General features: G+C 44.5%; 1 protein-coding gene across 1 annotated transcript in view; it reads right to left on the bottom strand.

The window, feature by feature from the left end:
- fer1l4 (fer-1 like family member 4) overlaps positions 1–21680 on the bottom strand; it is a 118680-nt gene that overhangs the window by 95617 nt on the left and 1383 nt on the right. Inside the window, exons 2-6 of the mRNA XM_055652728.1 lie at positions 16202–16257; positions 11621–11709; positions 8043–8142; positions 5464–5555; positions 2466–2507 (exon numbers count right to left, since the gene is read on the bottom strand). Of these exons, the coding sequence (XP_055508703.1) occupies positions 2466–2507; positions 5464–5555; positions 8043–8142; positions 11621–11709; positions 16202–16257 (379 nt within the window). The remainder of the gene's footprint in view (positions 1–2465; positions 2508–5463; positions 5556–8042; positions 8143–11620; positions 11710–16201; positions 16258–21680) is intronic.

The following is a 21680-nucleotide window of genomic DNA, read 5'->3' as shown; positions in this document are numbered from 1 at the left end:
GCTGCCTCTCAGGTTCTTATTAAATCTTTCCCTTCTCACCTTAAACCGCTGGTTCTTGATTCTGCTATGTTTGGTAAGACCATGTGCAGTAATCCTAGCAATTCCCCTTATAATTTTATACACCTCTATAAAATCAGTCTTCTGCACCAAGGAATAAGGCCCTAGAGTTGTCCAATCTCTCCTTATTGTCCTGGCAACATCCTTGTAAATTTTCTCTGGCTCTTTCCAGCTTAATAACATCCTTCCCATAACAAGGTGACAAAAATAGAACACAATACTCCAACTGTGACCTCACCAATGTCTTGTAAAATTGTAATGGAACAACCCCACTTCTATTGATTGATGAAGGCCAATGTACCAAAAGTCTTCTTTATCACCCTATCTGCTTATGACACCCCTTTCAGGGAATTTGTTACCTTCACTCCAGGATCCCCCCGTTCTACAAAACTCCACAGGGCCCTGTCCACATCTGACTTCCCAAAGTGCAACATCTCGCACTTATCTATATTAATTCCATTTACCATTCCTCAGCCCACTTGTCCAACTTATCAAGAGCCCACTGTAATTTTTGATAACTCGTTTCACTGTCTCCGATACCACCTTCGTTAGTGTCATCTGGAAGCACACTACTTATGCCTTGCACATTCTCATCTAAATCGTTGATATAAAACACAACCATCAACGTACCCAACACATCCCCGACGCACAGCACTAGTCACAAACCTCCAGTCTGAAAATCAACTTTCCACTACCAATTCTTTAGCTGTCCCTAGATCCCATGCGATCGAATCTTCCAGAGCAACCTACCATGCAGAACCTCATTAAAGGCCTTACTGGTCCAGATAGACAATGTCTACAGCTTTGTCCTCTTGGTTACTTCTTCAAACAATTCAATCAAATTTGTGAGACATGATCTCCCTGGTACAAAATCATGCTGACTGTCCCTAATCAGCCTCGGTCTATCCAATTGTACCTCTCAGAATCCTCTCCAGCAACTTGCCCATCACAGATGTTAGGCTTAATGGTGTATAGTTCCAAAGCTTTTCTTTGCAACCTTTCTTAAATAGAGGCACAACATTAGCAACCTTCAAGTCACCAAGGTGTAATCTTCCCTATGTTTTTATTTTAGCTGGATTAAGGGACAGAGGTTTAGGGGTAATATGAGGGGGAACTTCTTTACTCAGAGAGTGGTGGCGGTGTGGAATGAGCTTCCAGTGGAAGTGGTGGAGGCAGGTTCATTGGTATCATTTAAAAACAAATTGGATAGGCATATGGATGAGAAGGGAATGGAGGGTTATGGTATGAGTGCAGGCAGGTGGGACTAAGGGGAAAAAAAATTTGTTCGGCACGGACTTGTAGGGCCGAGATGGCCTGTTTCCGTGCTGTAATTGTTATATATGTTATACGTTATGGGGGTTCTTTGTCCACAGAACCCACACAAACTAAGCTGTGAACCTTACAGCAAGTTAACTGGCATATTAAAAATGCTTGTTGTAAAGAGATAACTGATTTCGAGTGTTGACAAAGATCTGACCCAGGCAGCCATCAAAGTGGCAGCACATTTAGCAAATTCTTCAACGCTACGTAAACAGATAATTTGCTGCCTAATTATTGTGCCAGTGAAGACTGCCCAAGTCAAGTCAAGTCAAGTTTATTTGTCACATACACAGACGAGACGTGCTGTGAAATGAAAGTGGCAATGCCTGCGGATTGTGCAAAAAAACTACAAAACAGAATGGAACAGAGTCACATATTGACATATTACATATTTGTGGGAGGAAAAAAGAAAAAAAACGCCATTTTAAAAAGACACCACACAACAGTAAAATGGCACCAGCAACTTGTCCCTGGTGAGATAGGAGTACACAGTCCTATAGCCTCCGAAGCTTTCTTTGCAACCTTTCTTAAATAGAGGGCACAACATTTAAAAAATGGTTTTTACTCTGGGAAACCCACACAAACTAACTGTCAAACTTACAGCAAGTTAAATGGCATGGTGAGAATGGAGTTTACAGTCCTTTCGCCTGCTGGGAAGAAACCCCAGGCTCCATCAAAGTGGCTCTCCAACGTTTTCACAGCATGGACGACGGAGGTGTTTGCCTGAAAAAAGCTACAGCAGCTGGAAAAAAGAAAAAAAACGGACACCACACAACAGTAAAATGGCACAGTAAGTTAGTCCCTGGTGAGTTTACAGTCCTAATGGCCTATGGGAAGAAACTCCTTCTCATCCTCTCCGTTTTCACAGCATGGCGACGGAGGTGTTTGCCTGACTGTAGCAGCTGGAACAGGCTACATTCTCCCCTCCACTCTCCCACTTAGAAGTAATTTAGTTTCAAATGGAGTTCAGCTGATCAGTGGTCATTGAATGGTGCAACACAAGGACTAAACGACTTACCCTCAGAGTGAATAGAAAACAATGAAAGGTTTATTGTGGAATAATGCACCAGAATTCAGGAGCATCTTACCTGAGACTTTCAAAGTTGTCATTTCTGATGATCAGATCATCCCTGTTGAGAGAATATGAAAACAATTCAATTTAATAAAGCTATAACCATCCGGTAGTGAGTAAGTTAATCTTTTGAAGGGGTCGCAGTGTGATTGACTTATAGTTCAGCACTATTGAATAATTCAGCTAAAGGTGCCTGGGGACCTCATGGGCCTGTCCCACCAGCATGCGATAGCATGCGTCTAGCGCGTCCAAACGTGGTCGCTTGAGGCGTACGGCCTCGTGGGACCGGTCCCATTTCGATCGGCGGAGGCGTATGGAGTTGTGCGGGGCTGGTCCCGACATCGCGCGGGGCTCCAAAAATCTTGCACTGTCTGAAAATCCCGCGCGTCAACGGCCTGTCGGCCCGCAGGCGCATTGAGGGCGTACGCAGCGTCTTGACGTCGTACACAGCGTCTTGATGACCTACGCCTAGCGCGTGGCGTTGCGCGATGACGTCACCGCCCGGCGCCATGCGACGTCCAAATTCAGTCGGCCCGCCTCCTGTCCAGCTGATTGGTCGGGACCAGCTCCGCACAACTCCATACGGCTCCACGGTTCGAATTGGAACCGGCCCCGCGAGACCGTACGCCTCAAGCGACCACGTTTGGTCGTGGTAGACGCATGCAATGGCATGCTGGCGGGGCAGGCCCTTTAGTGTGCAAACCCACCAGAACAAGGATGTGAAACTAATGCAGATTGAAGCCAGCACTAGCACCAGGGCCATGAGCTCTTATTGCTTAAATGCAAAGAGTTATACAGCACAGAAACAGGCCCTTTGGCCCAACTTATCCATACCAACCAAGATGCCTATCTCCTCAAATGCTACCTGCCTTCATTTGGCCCATATCCCGTTAAACCTTCCCTACCCATGTATCTGTCCAAATGTTGGAGATTGTAATTGAATTCTCCCCTCCCACTTCCACTGGCAGCTCGTCCCATAAACCTACCATCATTTTAGATGTATACTGTGGAAACATTTACTGTGTCTATCCATCCTTTTATAAGCCTCTTAAGATTTTATAAATGGCTACAAGGTCACCTCTCAGCTTCTTCTGCACGGAAGAAAAAGCCTCAGTTTATCCCGTCTCTCCTCATAACTCAAGCCGTCCATTCCAGACAACATTCCTATGAATCATTTTTGCATCGTTTCAAGTTTAACCATATCCTTCTTCTAGCAAGGCCGTCAGAACTGCACACATGACACCAATTGTCCTCTCACCAATGACTTGTTCATTTGTAATGTGACATCCCAACACCTGTGTTGAATTCCATGAAGGCAGCAGGCCATATATATTTCCTTCATGACGCTGTCTACCAGTGTTACAACATTCTAGGGAATTAGCGCATTATGGAACCATGCACTTGCCCAGCCTCATTTCCTACAAGGAAGTTGAGTGTAGCCTATTCTCCATTAGAATAGTCCACATGCTGCTTCAGAAAGCTTACCTAGGCACACGTGAAAAATTCTCCCTCATCAGTTTTTAGTTTAGTTTAGTTTAGAGATACAGCATGGAAACAGGCCCTTCGGTCCACCGAGTCTGCACCAACCAGTAATCCTCACACACTATCACTATCCTACACACACTAGGGATATCTTACATTTATATCAAGCCAATTAACCTTGGTCTTTAGAATGTGGGAGGAAACCGAAGATCTCGGAGAAAACCACGGGGAAAATATACGAACTCCGTACAGACCCGTAGACAGGATCGAACCTGGGTTCCGGCGCTGTAAGACAGCAACTCTACAGCTGCGCCACTGGGCCGCCTCTCATCTAATCCAAGGAACGCCAAGTCAACATTTGGGACGTTAGCGATTATTGCACCCCGATTATTCCAACACCTTTTTTTTTTTTTTTTTTTTTTTTTTTTTTTGCGTTTGCGTCAGTCGTCTTTTTAAACCATATAACAATTACAGCACGGAAACAGGCCATCTCGACCCTTCTAGTCCGTGCCGAACACATAATCTCCCCTAGTCCCATATACCTGCGCTCAGACCATAACCCTCCATTCCCTTCCCATCCATATAACTATCCAATTTATTTTTAAATGATAAAAAACGAACCTGCCTCCACCACCTTCACTGGAAGCTCATTCCACACAGCTACCACTCTCTGAGCAAAGAAGTTCCCCCTCATGTTACCCCTAAACTTCAGACCACCTATCTGTGGTTTTCCTACATTCCCACTGAGTTTTGGAGACCCACAGTTTAATCCCATGAAAATGATCGCCCATTTCTTTTTCTATTCGTATAGGCTTGCTGGAAAAAGCTCCTGGAATATCCTCTCTAAAGTAGCAATGTTCTCCCTAATGAATAATACAACTTCACCTCCTCTTTATCTCCACCTCTGTCACTAGAAATATTGGTACTCTGGAACATTGAGTATCGCACCACCATGTTTTTGTAGCAGGTATAATATCATTATCCCTTGGGCTGATCCATCTTCTGAGTTCGTCTGCCCTGCTGTCAGACTTCTTGCATTAACATAAATGCAGCTTAGCTGATCAAATCTTCCTTACTCCTTGTCCTGTCCTTAACCCCCTCCTTGCCCTGCCCTGCCCCCTCTGCCCCCTCCTCTCCTACCTCACACCCCCCTCTGCCCTGCCCTTGATGTGCCCCACCTTCATTCATTTTAACCTCTCCATCTGCTTGAACATTTGCATCTGATACATGACTACTTTGGGTCCCACCTCCTGCCAGCCTAGTTTAAACCTACCTCTGATCACTCTGTCCAGACCATGCTATCTGACTCCTCTGGTAACTGGCACATTTCTGAATTGGAAGGCGAGTAGCTCTGGTAGCTTGAGTCAACCATACCTCCGTCTGCTCCTTCACCAGCGGAAGTGAAACTGACAAAGACTCAAATTCCTGTTCCCGTCAGCAGACCCATCACGGGAACAGGGAAAGTAACAGGACTGGAATGGACATGGATGAAATCTCTATGGATATGCTATATATGATGAATATTCACTAACCCGTCACTTAAATCAACCACAAAGTCATTTTCTGCCCACGTTCCCACAGCTCCTTCGACCGGTAGGTACCGGATCTCCAGATCCACCAGTATCTGAAATCAGACAAAGATAGTAACACGTGGTGTATCTGAATCCTCATCTGGCAGCGAGTTGCAGATATCAATCACTTGGTGTAAAATGTTTCCCCTCAACTCCCCTTCAAAACTCCTTCCTTTCACATTAATGTATGTCCTCTTGTTTTTGATACCTCTACTATGGTACAACGATCATCAAGGACTTTGGAGTGTTGGAGGAAACCGGAGCACCCGGGGAAAATCATGGAGAGAATGAACAAAGTCCATACAGACAGCAACCATAGTCAGGATCGAACCCGGGTCTCTGGCGCTGTGAGATAGCATTTCTACCACTGTGCCACCATGCAGCTGTACAACACTTAGTTTAGGCCATCTGCAGTTCATGTCACCACACAGTACGAAGGGTGTAGAGGCTTTGAAGGGAGTGCAGAAGAGGGTCACCAGGATGTTGCCCGAGTTGAGAGAATTCGCTATCCGGAGAATTTGGTTAGCTTGGATTTTGTTTCTTGAAATGGTGGAGGTCGAGGAGTGACTTGATAGAAATACCTGGAATCATGAGTGGTGTAGATAGGGTAGACAGTCAGAGTACTTTTCCCCAATATGGAAATGTCAAATACCAGGGATTTAAGATGATAGGTGAAAGTTTATAGGAGATTTGTCAGACATTTTGTTTCGATACAAATTTGGTGGGTGGTAGAAACATATTATAACAGCATTTAGGAGGCATTTAAACACCAACAGAATAGAGGGATCGTATGCAATGGTTGTTTGGCACCATGGTCACTACAGAAATGATGGGTGATGGCTGTTCCTGTGTAGTACTGTTCTATACAGTATGTAATAAAAAGGAACTGCAGATGCTGGTTTGTATCAAAGATAGACATAAAGTTCCGGAGTAACTCAGCGGGTCAGGCAATGTCTATGATTTACATGGATAGGTGATGTTTCGGGTCGGGATCCTTCTTCAGACCGAATGTGGTGGGGGAGGGGGAGAGGGGGGGGGGGGGAAGGGGGGGAATTGGAGGCGAGCAGATCAAATCTTTACTGTAATATGGTGTTTATGTTTTATTTTGTCGATGGTGCTGTTCCACCTATACTCTAGCACTCCTCATTCACGAGAACCTGCTTTTAAAAAACTGACTCGAACACCCCAACAGCGTTTACGGTTGTTGCTGAACATGAAAGGTCTGCCAATAATTCTTAAGCTGGTAGAATACTCGGAAAAACGAGTGACCCGGAGGTAATGGCATTTATCCTCCAGCATCCTGTCTTGGCAACAATTCTACAGCATTTTTCCTTCATGCCATTCAAGTGCGTCAACACTAAAAGAATGTGGGAGCCCAGAGTTAGCAGACATCATTTGATTCTTGTGCTGTGTTTTGAGATAATGCCATAGCAACAATCCGCCAAGTGAAGGTGCTTATTCATTGTCGGCTGCCCTTTCTAATTTGCAAGTCAGGCAGGTTTAGTGGCATGCGGTCTGATCTTTCCACCTGTCTGACGCTATTTGGTGCATACAACCAGAACAGAATGATACTCCATTCTACTCTGCCTGTGTTTCACGAGTTAATTAGAGAGTTTGGCTGGTCAGAATCCTGCAGTAAGGATATGAACCAAAAGTTGTTAGTTTGTAGAGTGCATGAAATCAGTGCTGAGACCAGGTAGACACTGGTCTCCTTCACTAGAACCACGTCCAGATGAGCTAAATACACAGAACTACCCCCTGTTGGGCAGGTACATAGCAAGGGGCAGGAAGTGGGATGAAAACTAAATATGGCAGATAGAAAAAAATGAAATGAGACCATCAATGGAGAAACCATTAACAATCAAATACTTGATTAGGCATGAAAATGAAAGTTGAAAAATTAATATTTAATAAAAAACATTTATCTTGCATATGCAAAATTTCCAGAAAATTACAGTAACTTCCAATCAACAGCCGGGCTCTGACCAGTATGGACCCACCCTACCAAAGTACCGATTTGAGAAAAATAATAGATTAGGTTGTGAAAGTTTGTCTTGAGAAGACGGCAATTCTTTCAACTTATTTGCTCATTTGGAAATATCATCTATGCGGGAAGGAACTGCAGGTGCTGGTTTACACCGAAGATAGACACAAAATGCTGGAGTAACTCAGCGGGATAGGCAGCATCTCTGGAGAGAAGGAATGGGTGACATTTCGGGAGGCCCTTCTTCAGTCTGAAACTTCAGTCCAGGTACACTTGCATGCTCAGATTAATGTCACCCTAAAGTGGGTACCCTCTGGTGATCTTACTGAAAGTCAGTGATATTGGCCATAGTGCCCCTTGTGGGTTGTGCACGAACGACCCTGACCAGTGCATGTCTGTCAGCTTTAGGCAGGACATGGCATCAGATCTCCACCTGCTCTCACTCTCAGCCACATAGTCACTGAAAGGGAAGAACCAGATCAAAATAACCTCAAGTTATCCCCTTACTCATCATCACTTCTTGAATCTCGGAATTAGGAAACAGAGTAATACTCACATCTGTTAGAGAATTCTTCTTGTCAACCAGAGCTTCCTTGAGATCGAGGCGGCCAGTTTTGGTCACCTGTTGAAGACTGATCTGCAAGCGACCCAGCAGCCTAAAATAAAGGGAACCCTTCGATAATTAATCTGCTGCTGCACGTTGGTTATAGTTGCTAGACATTGGACACAATTCTTGATTCACATCCTAGCAGCGCCCTGGCATTTATTCTGGATGAAACACAAACAATAACGTGGCCTCTTGAAGCTGCAAACCATCCTGATCAGTATAGTCGGAGGGAAGGACAGAAGCCATTTGTCACAACAGGACTCATATGCCAATGGCCAATGGAAGAAAACTGAGCAAAGGTGATACACACGTGACATTCAGCTTCGAGTCCATATAACCATATAACAATTACAGCACGGAAACAGGCCATCTCGACCCTTCTAGTCCATGCCGACCACATAATCTCCCCTAGTCCCATATACCTGCGCTCAGACCATAACCCTCCATTCCCTTCCCATCCATATAACTATCCAATTTATTTTTAAATGATAAAAACGAACCTGCCTCCACCACCTTCACTGGAAGCTCATTCCACACCGCTACCACTCTCTGAGTAAAGAAGTTCCCCCTCATGTTACCTCTAAACTTCAGTCCCTTAATTCTCATGTCATGTCCCCTTGTTTGAATCTTCCCTACTCTCAGTGGGAAAAGCTTTTCCACGTCAACTCTGTCTATCCCTCTCATCATTTTAAAAACCTCTATCAAGTCCCCCCTTAACCTTCTGCGCTCCAAAGAATAATGCCCTAACTTGTTCAACCTTTCTCTGTAACTTAGTTGCTGAAACCCAGGCAACATTCTAGTAAATCTCCTCTGTACTATAGAGAATAGAGAATTTTGTTGACATCCTTCCTATCGTTTCTCCTTTCTACAAGAAGCGTTCAGATTCTTCCCCCTTTGCTCCATGGGACAAGCACATTAAGAAACGTAGCCATCCATTTTCAATCTGCCCAGTTTGAACAATCTGATGTTTTAAATGTTTTCCGGTAACTCCTGCTCATTACATGTAGCTTAATTCAAATTGTTAGATTACTCATATTTTTCAATCACATTCACAATCACAAGCACAATAATACTTTGTTAGCCTATGTTGCTTTGCAACATATGAGCAATTTCATTTGCCAAGTCAGTCATACAAATAAAAAGCAACGGAACACACCAGAACACATTTTAACATAAACACAAGATGAATTTTTCAAGTAGATTTTCAGAAGGTTGGTCAGTGAATCAAAAGCAATCATTTTCAAAGTGGTGCTTGTTGGAAATGCCACCAGCTCTTTACAACTTGAGCATCAACACACACCAACATCATCCACTCCAACTAACGCCCACCTTGATGCAAGGTCCACACCTTCCAAACCTTCAACACCCCTCAAGAACTGAATCCCTCCCCCCAGCCAACCCAAACTCACTTCCCCTGACCAGAAGTCTCTACGAAATCCTATCCCAAATCTCCCAACAGTCTGAACTCTGAACTAACATAGAGCAGTACAGCACAGGAACAGGCCCTTCATCTCACAATGTCCATGCCGAACATGATGCCATTTGCACTAATCTCCTCTGTCTGCATGCGATCCACATCTCTCCATTCCTTGGTCATCTGAAAGCTCCTATATGCCACTAACATATCTGCCTCCACCACCACTCCTGGCATGTTCCAAGCGCCCCCCCCCCGCCCCCCCCCCCCCACTTGCTGTGTAAAACACTTGCCCCACACATCTCCTTTAAACTTCCCCCTTCTCACCTTAAAGCTGTGCTCGCAAGTCTTTGACATTTCTACCCTGGAGGAAAGATTCTCATCGTCTCTCCTATCTTTACCTCTTATAAGTTTATAAACTTCTATTAAATCTCTGCTCCTGCGCGCCAGAGAACAGAAACCGAGTTTGTCCAAACTCTCGTAGCTAATATCCTCTAAACCAAGTCTGTAGAAGGGTCTCGACCCGAAACGTCGCTTATTTCTTCTCTCCATAGACGCTGCCTCACCCGCTGAGTTCCTACAGCATTTTAGTCTACCTAGCATCATAGAAACATATAAACATAGAAAATAGGTGCAGGAGGCCATTCGGCCCTTCGAGCCATGGCTGATCGTCCCATATCAATAACCCGTGCCTGCCTTCTCCCCATATCCCTTGACTCCACTAGCCCCTAGAGCTCTATCTAACTGTCTCTTAAATCCATCCAGTGACTTGGCCTCCACTGCCCTCTGTGGCAGGGAATTCCATAAATTCACAACTCTCCAGGTGAATACGTTTTTTCTCACCTCAGTCTTAATAGAAATCCGGATGAACCTCGTCCCAATAGAATAATTGACACTCTAGTCCCAAACCACACCAGACTTATAGTCCCCTCATGAGCTGTGTAAACTATCAGCAAGGAATGGAGAGATGTGGATCACATGCAGGCAGAGGTTAGTGAAAATGGCATCATGCTCGGCATGGACATTGTGAGATGAAGGGCCTGTTCCTGTGCTATGCTGCTCCATGCAAGTTCAGAGTGTTGGGAGATTTGGGGCAGGATTTCGTGGAGACTTCTGGTCAGGGGAAGTGAGTTTGGGTTGGCTGTGGGAGGGATTTAGTTCTTGAGGGGTGTTTATGGCTTGGAAGATACATATCTTCACACATCTCCTTCTCAATCCAATCATTTCCCTCACATCCCTCTAACCAAGATAAATCCCTTTCCTAACACTATGGAGAACACAACATGTGTAGGAAGGTGCTGCAGATGCTGGTAGATAGACCGAAGATAGACACAAAATACTTGAGTAACTCAGCAGGACAGGCAGCATCTTTAGCGAGAGGGAATTGGTGACATTTCAGGCTGGGACCCTTCTTCAGACTGAGGGTACCATGTAGAACACCTTTCCCAGAGACCCTCTTCTGCAACAAGGTTAATTCCCGGGATGGCGGGACTGTCATATGCTGAGAGAATGGAGCAGCTGGGCTTGTACACTATGGAGTTTAGAAGGTTGAGAGGGGATCTCATTGAAACATATAAGATTGTTAAGGGCTTGGACACATTAGAGGCAGGAAACATGTTCCCGATGTTGGGGGAGTCTAGTGCCAGGGGCCACAGTTTAAGAATAAGGAGGAAGCCAATCAGAATGGAGACGAGGAAACACTTTTTCTCACAGAGATTGGTGAGTCTGTGGAATTCTCTGCCTCAGAGGGTGGTGGAGGCAGGTTCTCTGGATGCTTTCAAGAGAGAGCTAGATAGGGCTCTTAAAAATAGCGGAGTCAGGGGATATGGGGAGAAGGCAGGAATGGGGTACTGAGTGGGGATGATCAGCCATGATCACATTGAATGGTGGTGCTGGCTCGAAGGGCCAAATGGCCCACTCCTGCACCTATTGTCTATTGCAATCCCTGATCAGATGACCACTCTTGCCTTGCAAAGGTCACACATGTCCACCAGCCGGCTAGACTACCAGTACCCACCTTCACCATACATATCGTGCAGCGTGATTGATGTACTATGCTAAATGCCAAGCTAGAACCTGTGCTTCCCTGGGGGAGATGAGCAGAGGGACGCACCTGTTGCTGAAGAGCTTGCTGTAATTGTACACTTTGATCTCCAACATCTCTTCCTTGATGTCCCTTCCATAATGAGGCCAGCTGAACTCCTGCAACGTAAAGGGATTCTTGGTTATTGCAAATAATTCAGATTCTGTGCAACATCTAAAACATTTATAAAACAGGTTGCTGATTTGGAGATGTGATGTATTGTTTCAGCTGATTGAGTGTGAAAGAAAGACCTTGTACCTTGGGATTTTCATGTCTCTCCTGCACTCTGATAGCAACATTTACATTGTTGACCTGAGCTCCAGGCCTGATCGTAAGCTGCCAATTTGTGTTTTGCATGAGGCCAGGCTGTCGTTTTCCCTGTGTGTTCCACTTATTGCCCTAAATTACACGTTGCTGCTTGTAAATACTTGGAAAGGAAAGGTGTTGGGGGATCAGGAGCAATGTTGGCAAACATCAGAAGGACCACGGTCAGTGCGGACAGAGTGGACCGAGAAGGACTGCTTGTGTGCAGCACAGTTCTCTGATTCTACGAGTAAAACCTTGCAAAGCCCCAAGCTGGCGAGGCATGGACAGATCAAAGCAGATTCCGGATCTAGACTGCCTGTCCAGTACATACAGACAAGGTCATTGGGGTGGGAGATTGCAACCTTCACCTGGTCCGTCCTGTTTTGACGAATGCAATCAACCCGGCATGCACAATCAAATAAGATCAAATAGAACAAGTTGTCCTACATGCACGCCACATGCAAGAAGAAGAAAAAGACAAGGTCATATGGGTGGAGGTGGAGGGAGGGGGCAGGGGAAGGGGTCTGGGCTTCCGATCTGAGGTGGGAGGGATGGATGAGGGGACTGGGACCTGGTCTCGGGGGGATGGAGAAGGGGAGAGACTGGGTTCCAGTTTGATGGGGGGTGGGGGGAGGAGGCAGAGGGGGCTGGATACACTTGTAAATAACAGCTGAACTGCCCCATGTTGAATGATCATCACTCATGTTAACATGAGCAACCTGACCAGGCCCCTGTACCATTGCCAAAGCCTTCACATTACTTTAATGGGGCGGCCAGAACTGTACACAAAACTCCGAATGTGACCTCACCAAAGTGCTATAAAACCGCATCATAACTTCCTGACTCTGATGCGCCATGCCCTAACCCATGAAAGCAAACACTCAATATGCCGTCTTTACACTCTGTCTACCTCACACCTCACATTTGTTCAGATTAAACTCCATCTGCCATTTCCCCGCCCATTTCTATAGCTGATCGACATCCCCTTGTAGACATCGACAGCCTTCCTCACAGTCCGCAACCCCAGCAATCTTGGTGCCGTCTGCAAACCTACTAACCAACCCATCCATGTTTACTTCCAAACAGCAGAAGTCCCAACAGACATCCTTGTGAAATTCCACTGGTCACAGACCTCCAGCCTGAATAATGTCCTTCAACCCTCTGCCTCCTATCAGTAAACCAGTTCTGAATGCACACCGCCAAACCACTGTAAATGCCATGCATCTTAATCTTCTCGGCCAGCCTACCATGGGGGGCTTTATACTTCAATACATCAAATGCCTTACAACAAAACCCATGCAGTCAACATCCATCCCCCTACCCTTATTGATCATCTTCGTCACCTCAAAAAACATGGTCAAGTTAGTAAAACAGGGCCTACCATGTACAAAGCCAAGCAAGCTGTCCATAAATAACCCATTCTCTTTCAAATGGGAGAAAATCCTACCCAATAAGGTTTCCCTGCCACTGACATGAGGCTCACTGGCCTACAATTCCCTGGATTCCCTCTACATCCATTCTTAAGTAAAAGAACAACATTCTGGGGCCTCACATGTGGCTAGTGACGAGGCAAAGATCTTCGTCAATGCTCCCACAATCTTCTCTTTCGTCTCTCTCAATAGGCAAGAATAGGTCCCATCATTTAGCCACCTTAATGCTCTTCAACAGCCACCACCTCCTCCTTAATCTCTAACTGCCCTTGCATGTTAGTATCCCCCACACTGACCTCCATGCTGATAGCTGATGCAAACAACTTGTCTGGTACCTCACCTACATCACCAAACCCACAATCCCTCCTTCTGTAGCACATTCCTAATGCAGCACATTTACTTTTCAAATATAATGTAGAGAAAAATGCAAGTAATTTGAACATCAAGATGAAGACCATTTCAATTGTCTTTCAATTGTTATTTAAGGGATAAATATTTGGCAGGGAACGATAGGGAGACATTGTATCCATTTGATGCCCTTTATAAGATTTATTTTGGTTCTGGGCTAATTCTAGTTTCTGCAATCCCCACCCGATTTTACTTAAGGTGGGTCAGATTCTACCAAACAAACACTGGCAAAGGAGTTTCCACCCTCTCCAGTTGACGCTGTTTCAGGGTTCACTGATTATGTACAAGATGAATTTGCAGCATTTCCTGCGTCATGACTCATTTACTGAACCCTTTCTACTGCACTTGTTTTCAGCACTGACTCCACCTTCATGTTTGATTAAATATTGACGTGTTTCAAGTTATTGAATCCAAAAGTATGAGGAAATACAGCTGTTACTGTTGAACGTGAATTTCAGGAAATCCTTGAGCAGGTACAGAGCAACAGCGGACTAGTCAATGAGTGGAGCGATCCGTTCATTATCCACTCATTATCAGAGGATACCATGTACTTTGTGTGACTCTCCAACATTGACCATATATATCTTTGCCTGATGTAGATGTTCACACACGTTTCACATGAATTTGCTCTGGGAATCTGCAATGCGAAAGCCTCCGACTTGACTAAAACCAAATCAATGTCAATAGACATTGATTTTCTCCAAAGACGCACCCAGCTTCACTAATGAAGGGTGGTTGTCACTCCTATTTGAATTCCTATCTGCTTACCACAGATGAACTGAAAGCAGCAACAACTGAAGTGATGGGACTACATTCTTCCCTTTAGTTAAACAACTTGTTTATCCAACACCGTCCCAAACCAATGACTCATTGGGCAGAGCGAGGCAATAAAACATGTACACTGTTTTGTTTAAGGAAGATTTGTCAAGATGGTTATATCTCACACCCTATGGTGTTCACTTTATTCATTCCTATTTTGAATGAGTGTACGTGGGCTACAAAAGTGGCTCAAATTATAATTGTTATTCCAGATGTGTCATTTAGATGTGAATGGTGCCAGTTCTGATCATTGCAGATGCAGACTACACCATCACTTGCCCCTGACTGCTCCCAAACTACCTCCTCCACAGAGACCCCAAGCTGGAGCCCAGTCCATCAATTCCATCTGGGGATAGACAATAGACAATAGGTGCAGGAGTAGGCCATTCGGCCCTTCGAGCCAGCACCGCCATTCAATGTGATCATGGCTGATCATCCACAATCAGTATCCCGTTCCTGCCTTCACCCCATATCCCCTGACTACGCTATCTTTAAGAGCTCTATCTAACTCTCTCTTGAAAGCATCCAGAGAACCGGACTCCACCATCCTCTGAGGCAGAGAATTCCACAGACTCACAACTCTCTGTGTGAAAAAGTGTTTCCTCATCTCCTTTCTAAATGGCTTACCCCTTATTCTTAAACTGCGGCCCCAGGTTCTGGACTCCCCCAACATCGGGAACATGTTTCCTGCCTCTAGCGTGTCCAAACCCTTAATAATCTTATATGTTTCAATAAGATCCCCTCTCATCCTTCTAAATTCCCGAGTATACAAGCCCAGCCGCTCCATTCTCTCAGCATATGCCAGTCCGGCCATCCCGGGAATTAACCTTGTGAACCTACGCTGCACTCCCTCAATAGCAAGAATGTCCTTTCTCAATTTGGGGGAGGCCTGGGCAGACGTTACGATGTCCTCCTTGCTGAAAGACCTTGCTGATATTCACAGTCAGAGGTTACATTTGAAAAGAGCCATCAAAATGTTATTTTTAATGCAAATGTTGGAAATCAAAATCAAAACAGGAACAGGAACCACTGGAAATACTCAGCGGGTCAGGCCGCATCTTGGCAAGAGAATCAGAGTCAATATTTCTAGTCTGAGGCCTTTTATCAAAGGGTGGAGGCCTGTTTGTTTAATGGGAAAGGTTGGCTTTATTCCAGGCCAGGAAATAATTACCAACTGTGGTAATAACTGATCATGTTACTGAGCCCTGCACCCATCAAAAACAGTTGTTTATTGTCACGTGTACAGAGGTACAGTGAAAAGCTTTTGTTGCTTGCTATCCAGTCAGCAGAAAGACAATACAGGAATACAATCGAGACATTTACATTGTGTAGACACATGATAAAGGAATAACGTTTAGTGCAACGTTAACGTTTAAGTCAGCAAAGTCCAATCTGGGATAGTTCGAGGGTCACCAAAGAGGTAGATAGTAATTCAGTACTGCTCTCTAGTTGTGGCAGGATGATGGATGTTAAGTCACATGTTGAGGTTCCATTTGTTTTGTAATCGTCTTGCATTCCACAGAGCCAAGCAGTAAGAGAATGTGCAATTACCAAGGAAAGATTTGATTACAAAATCAACAGAGATATAGTGCGTTCTAGAGCTCTTGTTGGGGATGAAATGACATTAAGTCCAAACATTAAGGCTCACCTCATTGACAATAGCCTCGAACTCACACTGGACTTTTCTAGTCGAGTATGTATAGCCTACATCAGAAGAAGGAAAACATTCTTAATTAGTTCACATCAGCGATGACAATGTTTATCCAATCTATATCATTGTTATTCTTAGACTATCTATCTATATTTTTTGAACTGTGGTAAAATCATAAACTAAAGGACAATTAACTACTTTGCCCAACCAATTCTGCAATGATGCATTCAAAATACCACAACTACACTTAGAGAGGTCACCCTAGAGGGTTCACCCAGTGAGACCATACAAACAGATCTCTGCAGTAACTATTGCTGGGAGTCTGCAACAAGTCTCCTCATAGCCAGTGAGAGGTAGAGGAACAGATACTCAGGCAGATTAAGGAAAGATCTAAAAAACAGTGTTGGTGTATCGGGCGATTTTAATTACCTCAGATATTGACCGGGACTTCCTTGGTGGCAGAGGCTCATATGGGGCAGAATTTGTTAGGTGCAGCCAGGAAGGTTTATTGAAACAGTATGTAGATAGACCTGGTGTGAAATGGACCATATCAACTTTGCATTTGGGAGTGATTGCAGTTTCAGTGGGGGAGCATTTTGGGAACAGCAATTATAACTCTGTAAGGTTTAAGCTATTTATGGACAAGAGTAAGTCTGGTCCTTGGGTGAAAGTGCTAAAGTGGGGGAACGCTAATTAGAATGGTGTTAGACAGGAACTGGGGAGAGGAGATTGGGAATGACTGGTTGAGATAAATCTGACATGTGGTCATCATGTTCCTCTGAGGATGAAGGATATTCATGTCAAGGCTCAGTGATCTTAGACGACGAGAGAATTATAAATGTAGTTAAAAAGAAAAAGTATATGCAAGGAGTATAAAACTGAAATACACCTATGACAAGGCCTATGAATATAAAGGAAACCATTAATAATTAGTTGAAAGTAGCATGAAATCTTGGTGAGTTGGATTAATGAGAATCCCTAGGTATTTTATACGTATAGTACATTTAAAACAACAAAGGTAGCTAGGAAGAGGGCAGGTCCACAAGGATAAAGGAGGGAATTTACACATAGTGCCAGAGGAAGGGGGAAGGCCCTAAATAAGTACTTTGCATCAATATTCACCATACTTTGCATCAATATTCACCATGGAGGATAATGAAATCAGGGAGAGATATGTTAATATTCTGGGACATGTCAATATTAAGGAGGAGATGTTGAGGCCTTCTCATGAAAACATTCTGAGTGGTTTATTCTTCTGGGACAGCAGAATAGCCAATGTTGTTCCTATATTTAAGAAGGGCAATACAGATGGAGCAGAATAATACAGGTCAGAAACAGGCCCTTCAACCCACAAAGTTTGTGTTGATCACAATACCCAATTAAACTAATCTCTTCTGCCAGAGGCGGCAGTGGAATAGTAACAATCACAAGGTGATTAAAATACATTTAGGTAGACGCATTGATGAGGCATAGAAGGGTACAGTCCTAATGTGGAGAAAGTGGGATGTGTAAATGGGCAATATGGTCAGCCTGGGTCATGTCTATGCTGTAAGACTCATATTTAATTAATAGCCCCACTCAAAAATCTTACACCATTCCTTAAAACCAGAGGGGGCAGAAATAAAATAGCGCTAGCCGCCACTATTTTGGCCATTGCATCCCTGGAAACGCTGGGATGTCCAGTGCAGGTATTTTTGCTGTTTGTATGAAAAAAGGAGCAGGAGCATAGAAAATAGAAGCAAGAGTATACAAATTAGTTCCTTATACTTGCCCCTGCTGCTCAATCATGGCTTTCCATTTATCTCAATATCAGATTTCTCATTCTCCAAGTTCCTTTATGATTTCTGCATCTAGAACATCTCTGGCGTTATACAAAGGCTTGGCCGCTATAACTCTCCGAGGTTGAAACTTCCACAGATTCACCACAGATCCCAATTCTTTTGTCCTGAAGCACGACTCATTATTTGATACACTCCAGCCACTTAAGCATAAACATCCACAGACCAACCCTGTCATCAATTTTAGAATTTTCAATGTGATCCCCTCTCATTTCCATGATCATTATTGAATGTGAACATTGTCCACTTGATCTCAGGCAGGTTGTAAACTTCGGCAGGGTTTAAACTAACCCGGCACGGAGATTGCGGCTCAAAGCAGTGGCGTGGTCGACAAGAAACTTGAGGCAAACGCAGAATTAAAGCAAGCAAGCAAATGCAGTGGTCGGGGCAAGCAGGGGAAGGACAGGGAGTGAGGGGCCCGGCTATTGTGCATTTATTTTAATGTAAGAAGCTCGACAGGTAAGGAAGATGAACACGGAGAACATGGATAGGCACCTGCGACTAGGAACTACAGAGACACGTTTGCAGGATGGGCAGGACTGATGGGTCAATGTTTATGGGTACAGAAGCTGCAGGCATGACGAGGAAAATATAGAAAATATGGATATAGAAAATAGGTGCAGGAGGAGGCCATTTGCCCCTTCGAGCCTACACCGCCATTCATTGTCATCATGGCTGATCATCCACAATCAGTAACCCGTGCCTGCCTTCTCCCCATATACCTTATTTCCGCTTGCCCCTAGAGGTCCATCTAACTCTCTTTTTAAATTCATCCAGTGAATTGGCCTCCACTGCCATCTGTGGCAGAGAATTCCACAGATTCACAACTCTCCGGGTGAAAAAGTTTTTTCTCATCTCAGTTTTAAATGGCCTCCCATTTATTTTTAAACTGTGGCGCCCTGGTGCTGGACTTTCCCCAACATTGGGAACATTTTTCCTGCATCTAACTTGTCCAGTTCTTTTATAATTTTATATGTTTCCATAAGATCCCCTCTCATCCTAAATTCCAGTGATTTTCCAATTAAAAGCCCAATCTTTCCTCATATGACAGTCCCGCCATCCTGGGAATTAACCTTGTGAACCTACGCTGCACTGCTTCAATAGCAAGCGGGGCTGGTCTTAAGCCAATTGGACCAATTGGGCACCGCGCTAGAGTAATCTCGGCTCGGGTAGATCTACCCCGGGTGGAGGGGGGAAGAGATGGGTAGAGAGAGAATAGCGGGGTGGAGGGGGAACAAAGGGGTAGACGGGGAGGGGGAATGGAGAAGGGGGAGGTGGGACATTCCCTCACAGTCCCCGGACAGCGCTCCCGCCCCTCCAGTCGCAGCTGGCCCTCTCTCTCTCCCTTCCTTCTCTCCCTCCCTCCCACACACACACACACATAACGCACAGACAACTAACACACACACACACACACACATAACAGACAACTAACACACATACAACACACCCACAAACACAACTAAGTTAGGATGGGGTAGAAGCCCAAAGGGTAGGATGGGGCTGAAGCCCAAAATGTAATGCCTGGACTGGTTTTTCGCCAATAGTTATTGGTTTTCCTAGGATCTAGTTAATTAAATTACTTTTTTTTTTCATTTCACAGTCACTAAAACAAGTGGTATTGTAACTATGTACTTTTCAGAGGTGATCTACACATTTTGTTTGTTACTTGTAGGTTTACATGTATGCAATTTTATATTAAAATGTAGCTTGGATCTATTTGGCCCATTAACTCGCAGGCACTTTTTAAGCGCACATTTTGATGACTTTCCATTCTACCATAGAGATATAAAGTCTATAATAGACGTTATTTGTATTTCTATGAATCTACAGACCTTGACTGGGAATCTGGGGCTCATCAGAATTGTTCCCAATTGGGCCCCGCACCTCCTAAGGCCGGCCCTGATAGCAAGGACGTCCTTCCTACAATTAGGAGACCAAAACTGCACACAATACTCCAGGTGTGGTCTCACCAGGGCCCTGTACAACTGCAGAAGGACCTCTTTACTCCTGTACTCAATTTTTCATGTTATGACAGCCAACATGCCATTAGCTTTCTTCACTGCCTGCTGTACCTGCATGTTTACTTTCAGTGACTGGTGTACAAGGACACCCAGGTCTTGTTGCACTTCCCCTTTTCCTAATCTGACACCATTGAGATAATAATCAGCCTCATTGTTCTTACCACCAAAGTGGATAACCTCACATTTATCTACATTATACTGCATCTGCCATGCATCTGCCCACTCACTCAACCTGCCTAAGTCACCCTGCAACCTCCTAGCATCCTCTTCGCAGTTCACACTGCCACCCAGCTTTGTGTCATCTGCAAATTTGCAAGTGTTACTTTTATTCCCATCATCTAAATCATTAATATGTAAATAGTTGCGGCCCTAGCACCGAGCCTTGCGGCACTCCACTCGCCACTGCCTGCCATTCTCACACGGACCCGTTAATTCCTCTTTGTCTCTTGCCTGCCAACCAATTCTCTATCCATTTCAATACCCTAACCCAATACCATGTGCTCTCATTTTGCCCTCTATTCTCCTGTGTGGGACCTTATCAAAGGCTTTCTGAAAGTCCAGATACACTACATCGACTGGCTCTCCTACGTCCATTTTACATGTCACATCCTCAAAAAATTCCAGGATTAGTCAAGCAGGATTTCCCTTTCATAAATCCATCCTGACTTGGACCAATCCTTTTACTGCTATCCAAATGCGCCGTTATTACTTCTTTAATAATTGACTCAAGCATCTTCCCCACCACCGATGTCAGGCTAACTGGTCTATAATTCCCCATTTTCTCTCCTGCCCCTTTCTTGAAAAGTGGGATAACATTAGCTACCCTCCAATCCACAGGAACTGATCCTGAATCTATAGAACACTGGAAAATCATCACCAATGCATCCACAATTTCTAGAGCCACCTCCTTGAGTGCCCAGGGATGCAGACCATCAGGCCCTGGGGATTTATCAGCCTTCAGTCCCATCAGTCTATCCAATACGATTTCTCGCCTAATGCAAATTTCTTTCAATTCCTCTGTCTCCCTAGATCCTCTGTCCTCTCGTACATCTGGGAGATTGTTTGTTTCCTTTAGTGAAGACAGAACCAAAGTACCTTTCTTGTCTGCCATTTCCTTGTTCCCCATAATAATTTCACCTGTTTCTGCATTCAAGGGACCCACATTTGACTTTACTAATCTTTTTCTCTTAACATACCTAAAGAATCTTTTACTATCCTTCTTTATTTTCTTGGCCAACCTACCCTCGTACTTCATCTTTTCACTCCTTATTGGCCTTTTTGTTACCTTCTGTTGTCCTTTGAAAGTTTCCCAATCCTCTGGCTTCCCACTGCTCTTTGCTGTGTTATACACCTTTTCTTTTAGTTTTATTCCATCCCCAACTTCCCTTGTCAGCCACGGTTGCCTCTTATTCCCCTTAGAATCTTTCTTCCTCTTTGGAATGAAATGATCCTGCATCTTCTGGATTATGCCCAGAAATTCCTGCCATTGCTGTTCCACCGTCATTCCTGCTAGGATCCTTTTCCAGTCGACCTTGGCCAGCTCCCCTCTCATGCCTTCATAGTCCCCTTTGTTCAACTGCAACACTGATACTTCCGATTTAACCTTCTCCCTCT

This window comes from Leucoraja erinacea, chromosome 21 (assembly GCF_028641065.1).
Source record: "Leucoraja erinacea ecotype New England chromosome 21, Leri_hhj_1, whole genome shotgun sequence".
Lineage (NCBI taxonomy): Eukaryota > Metazoa > Chordata > Chondrichthyes > Rajiformes > Rajidae > Leucoraja > Leucoraja erinaceus.
This window is presented reverse-complemented; position numbering and strand designations above follow the sequence as displayed.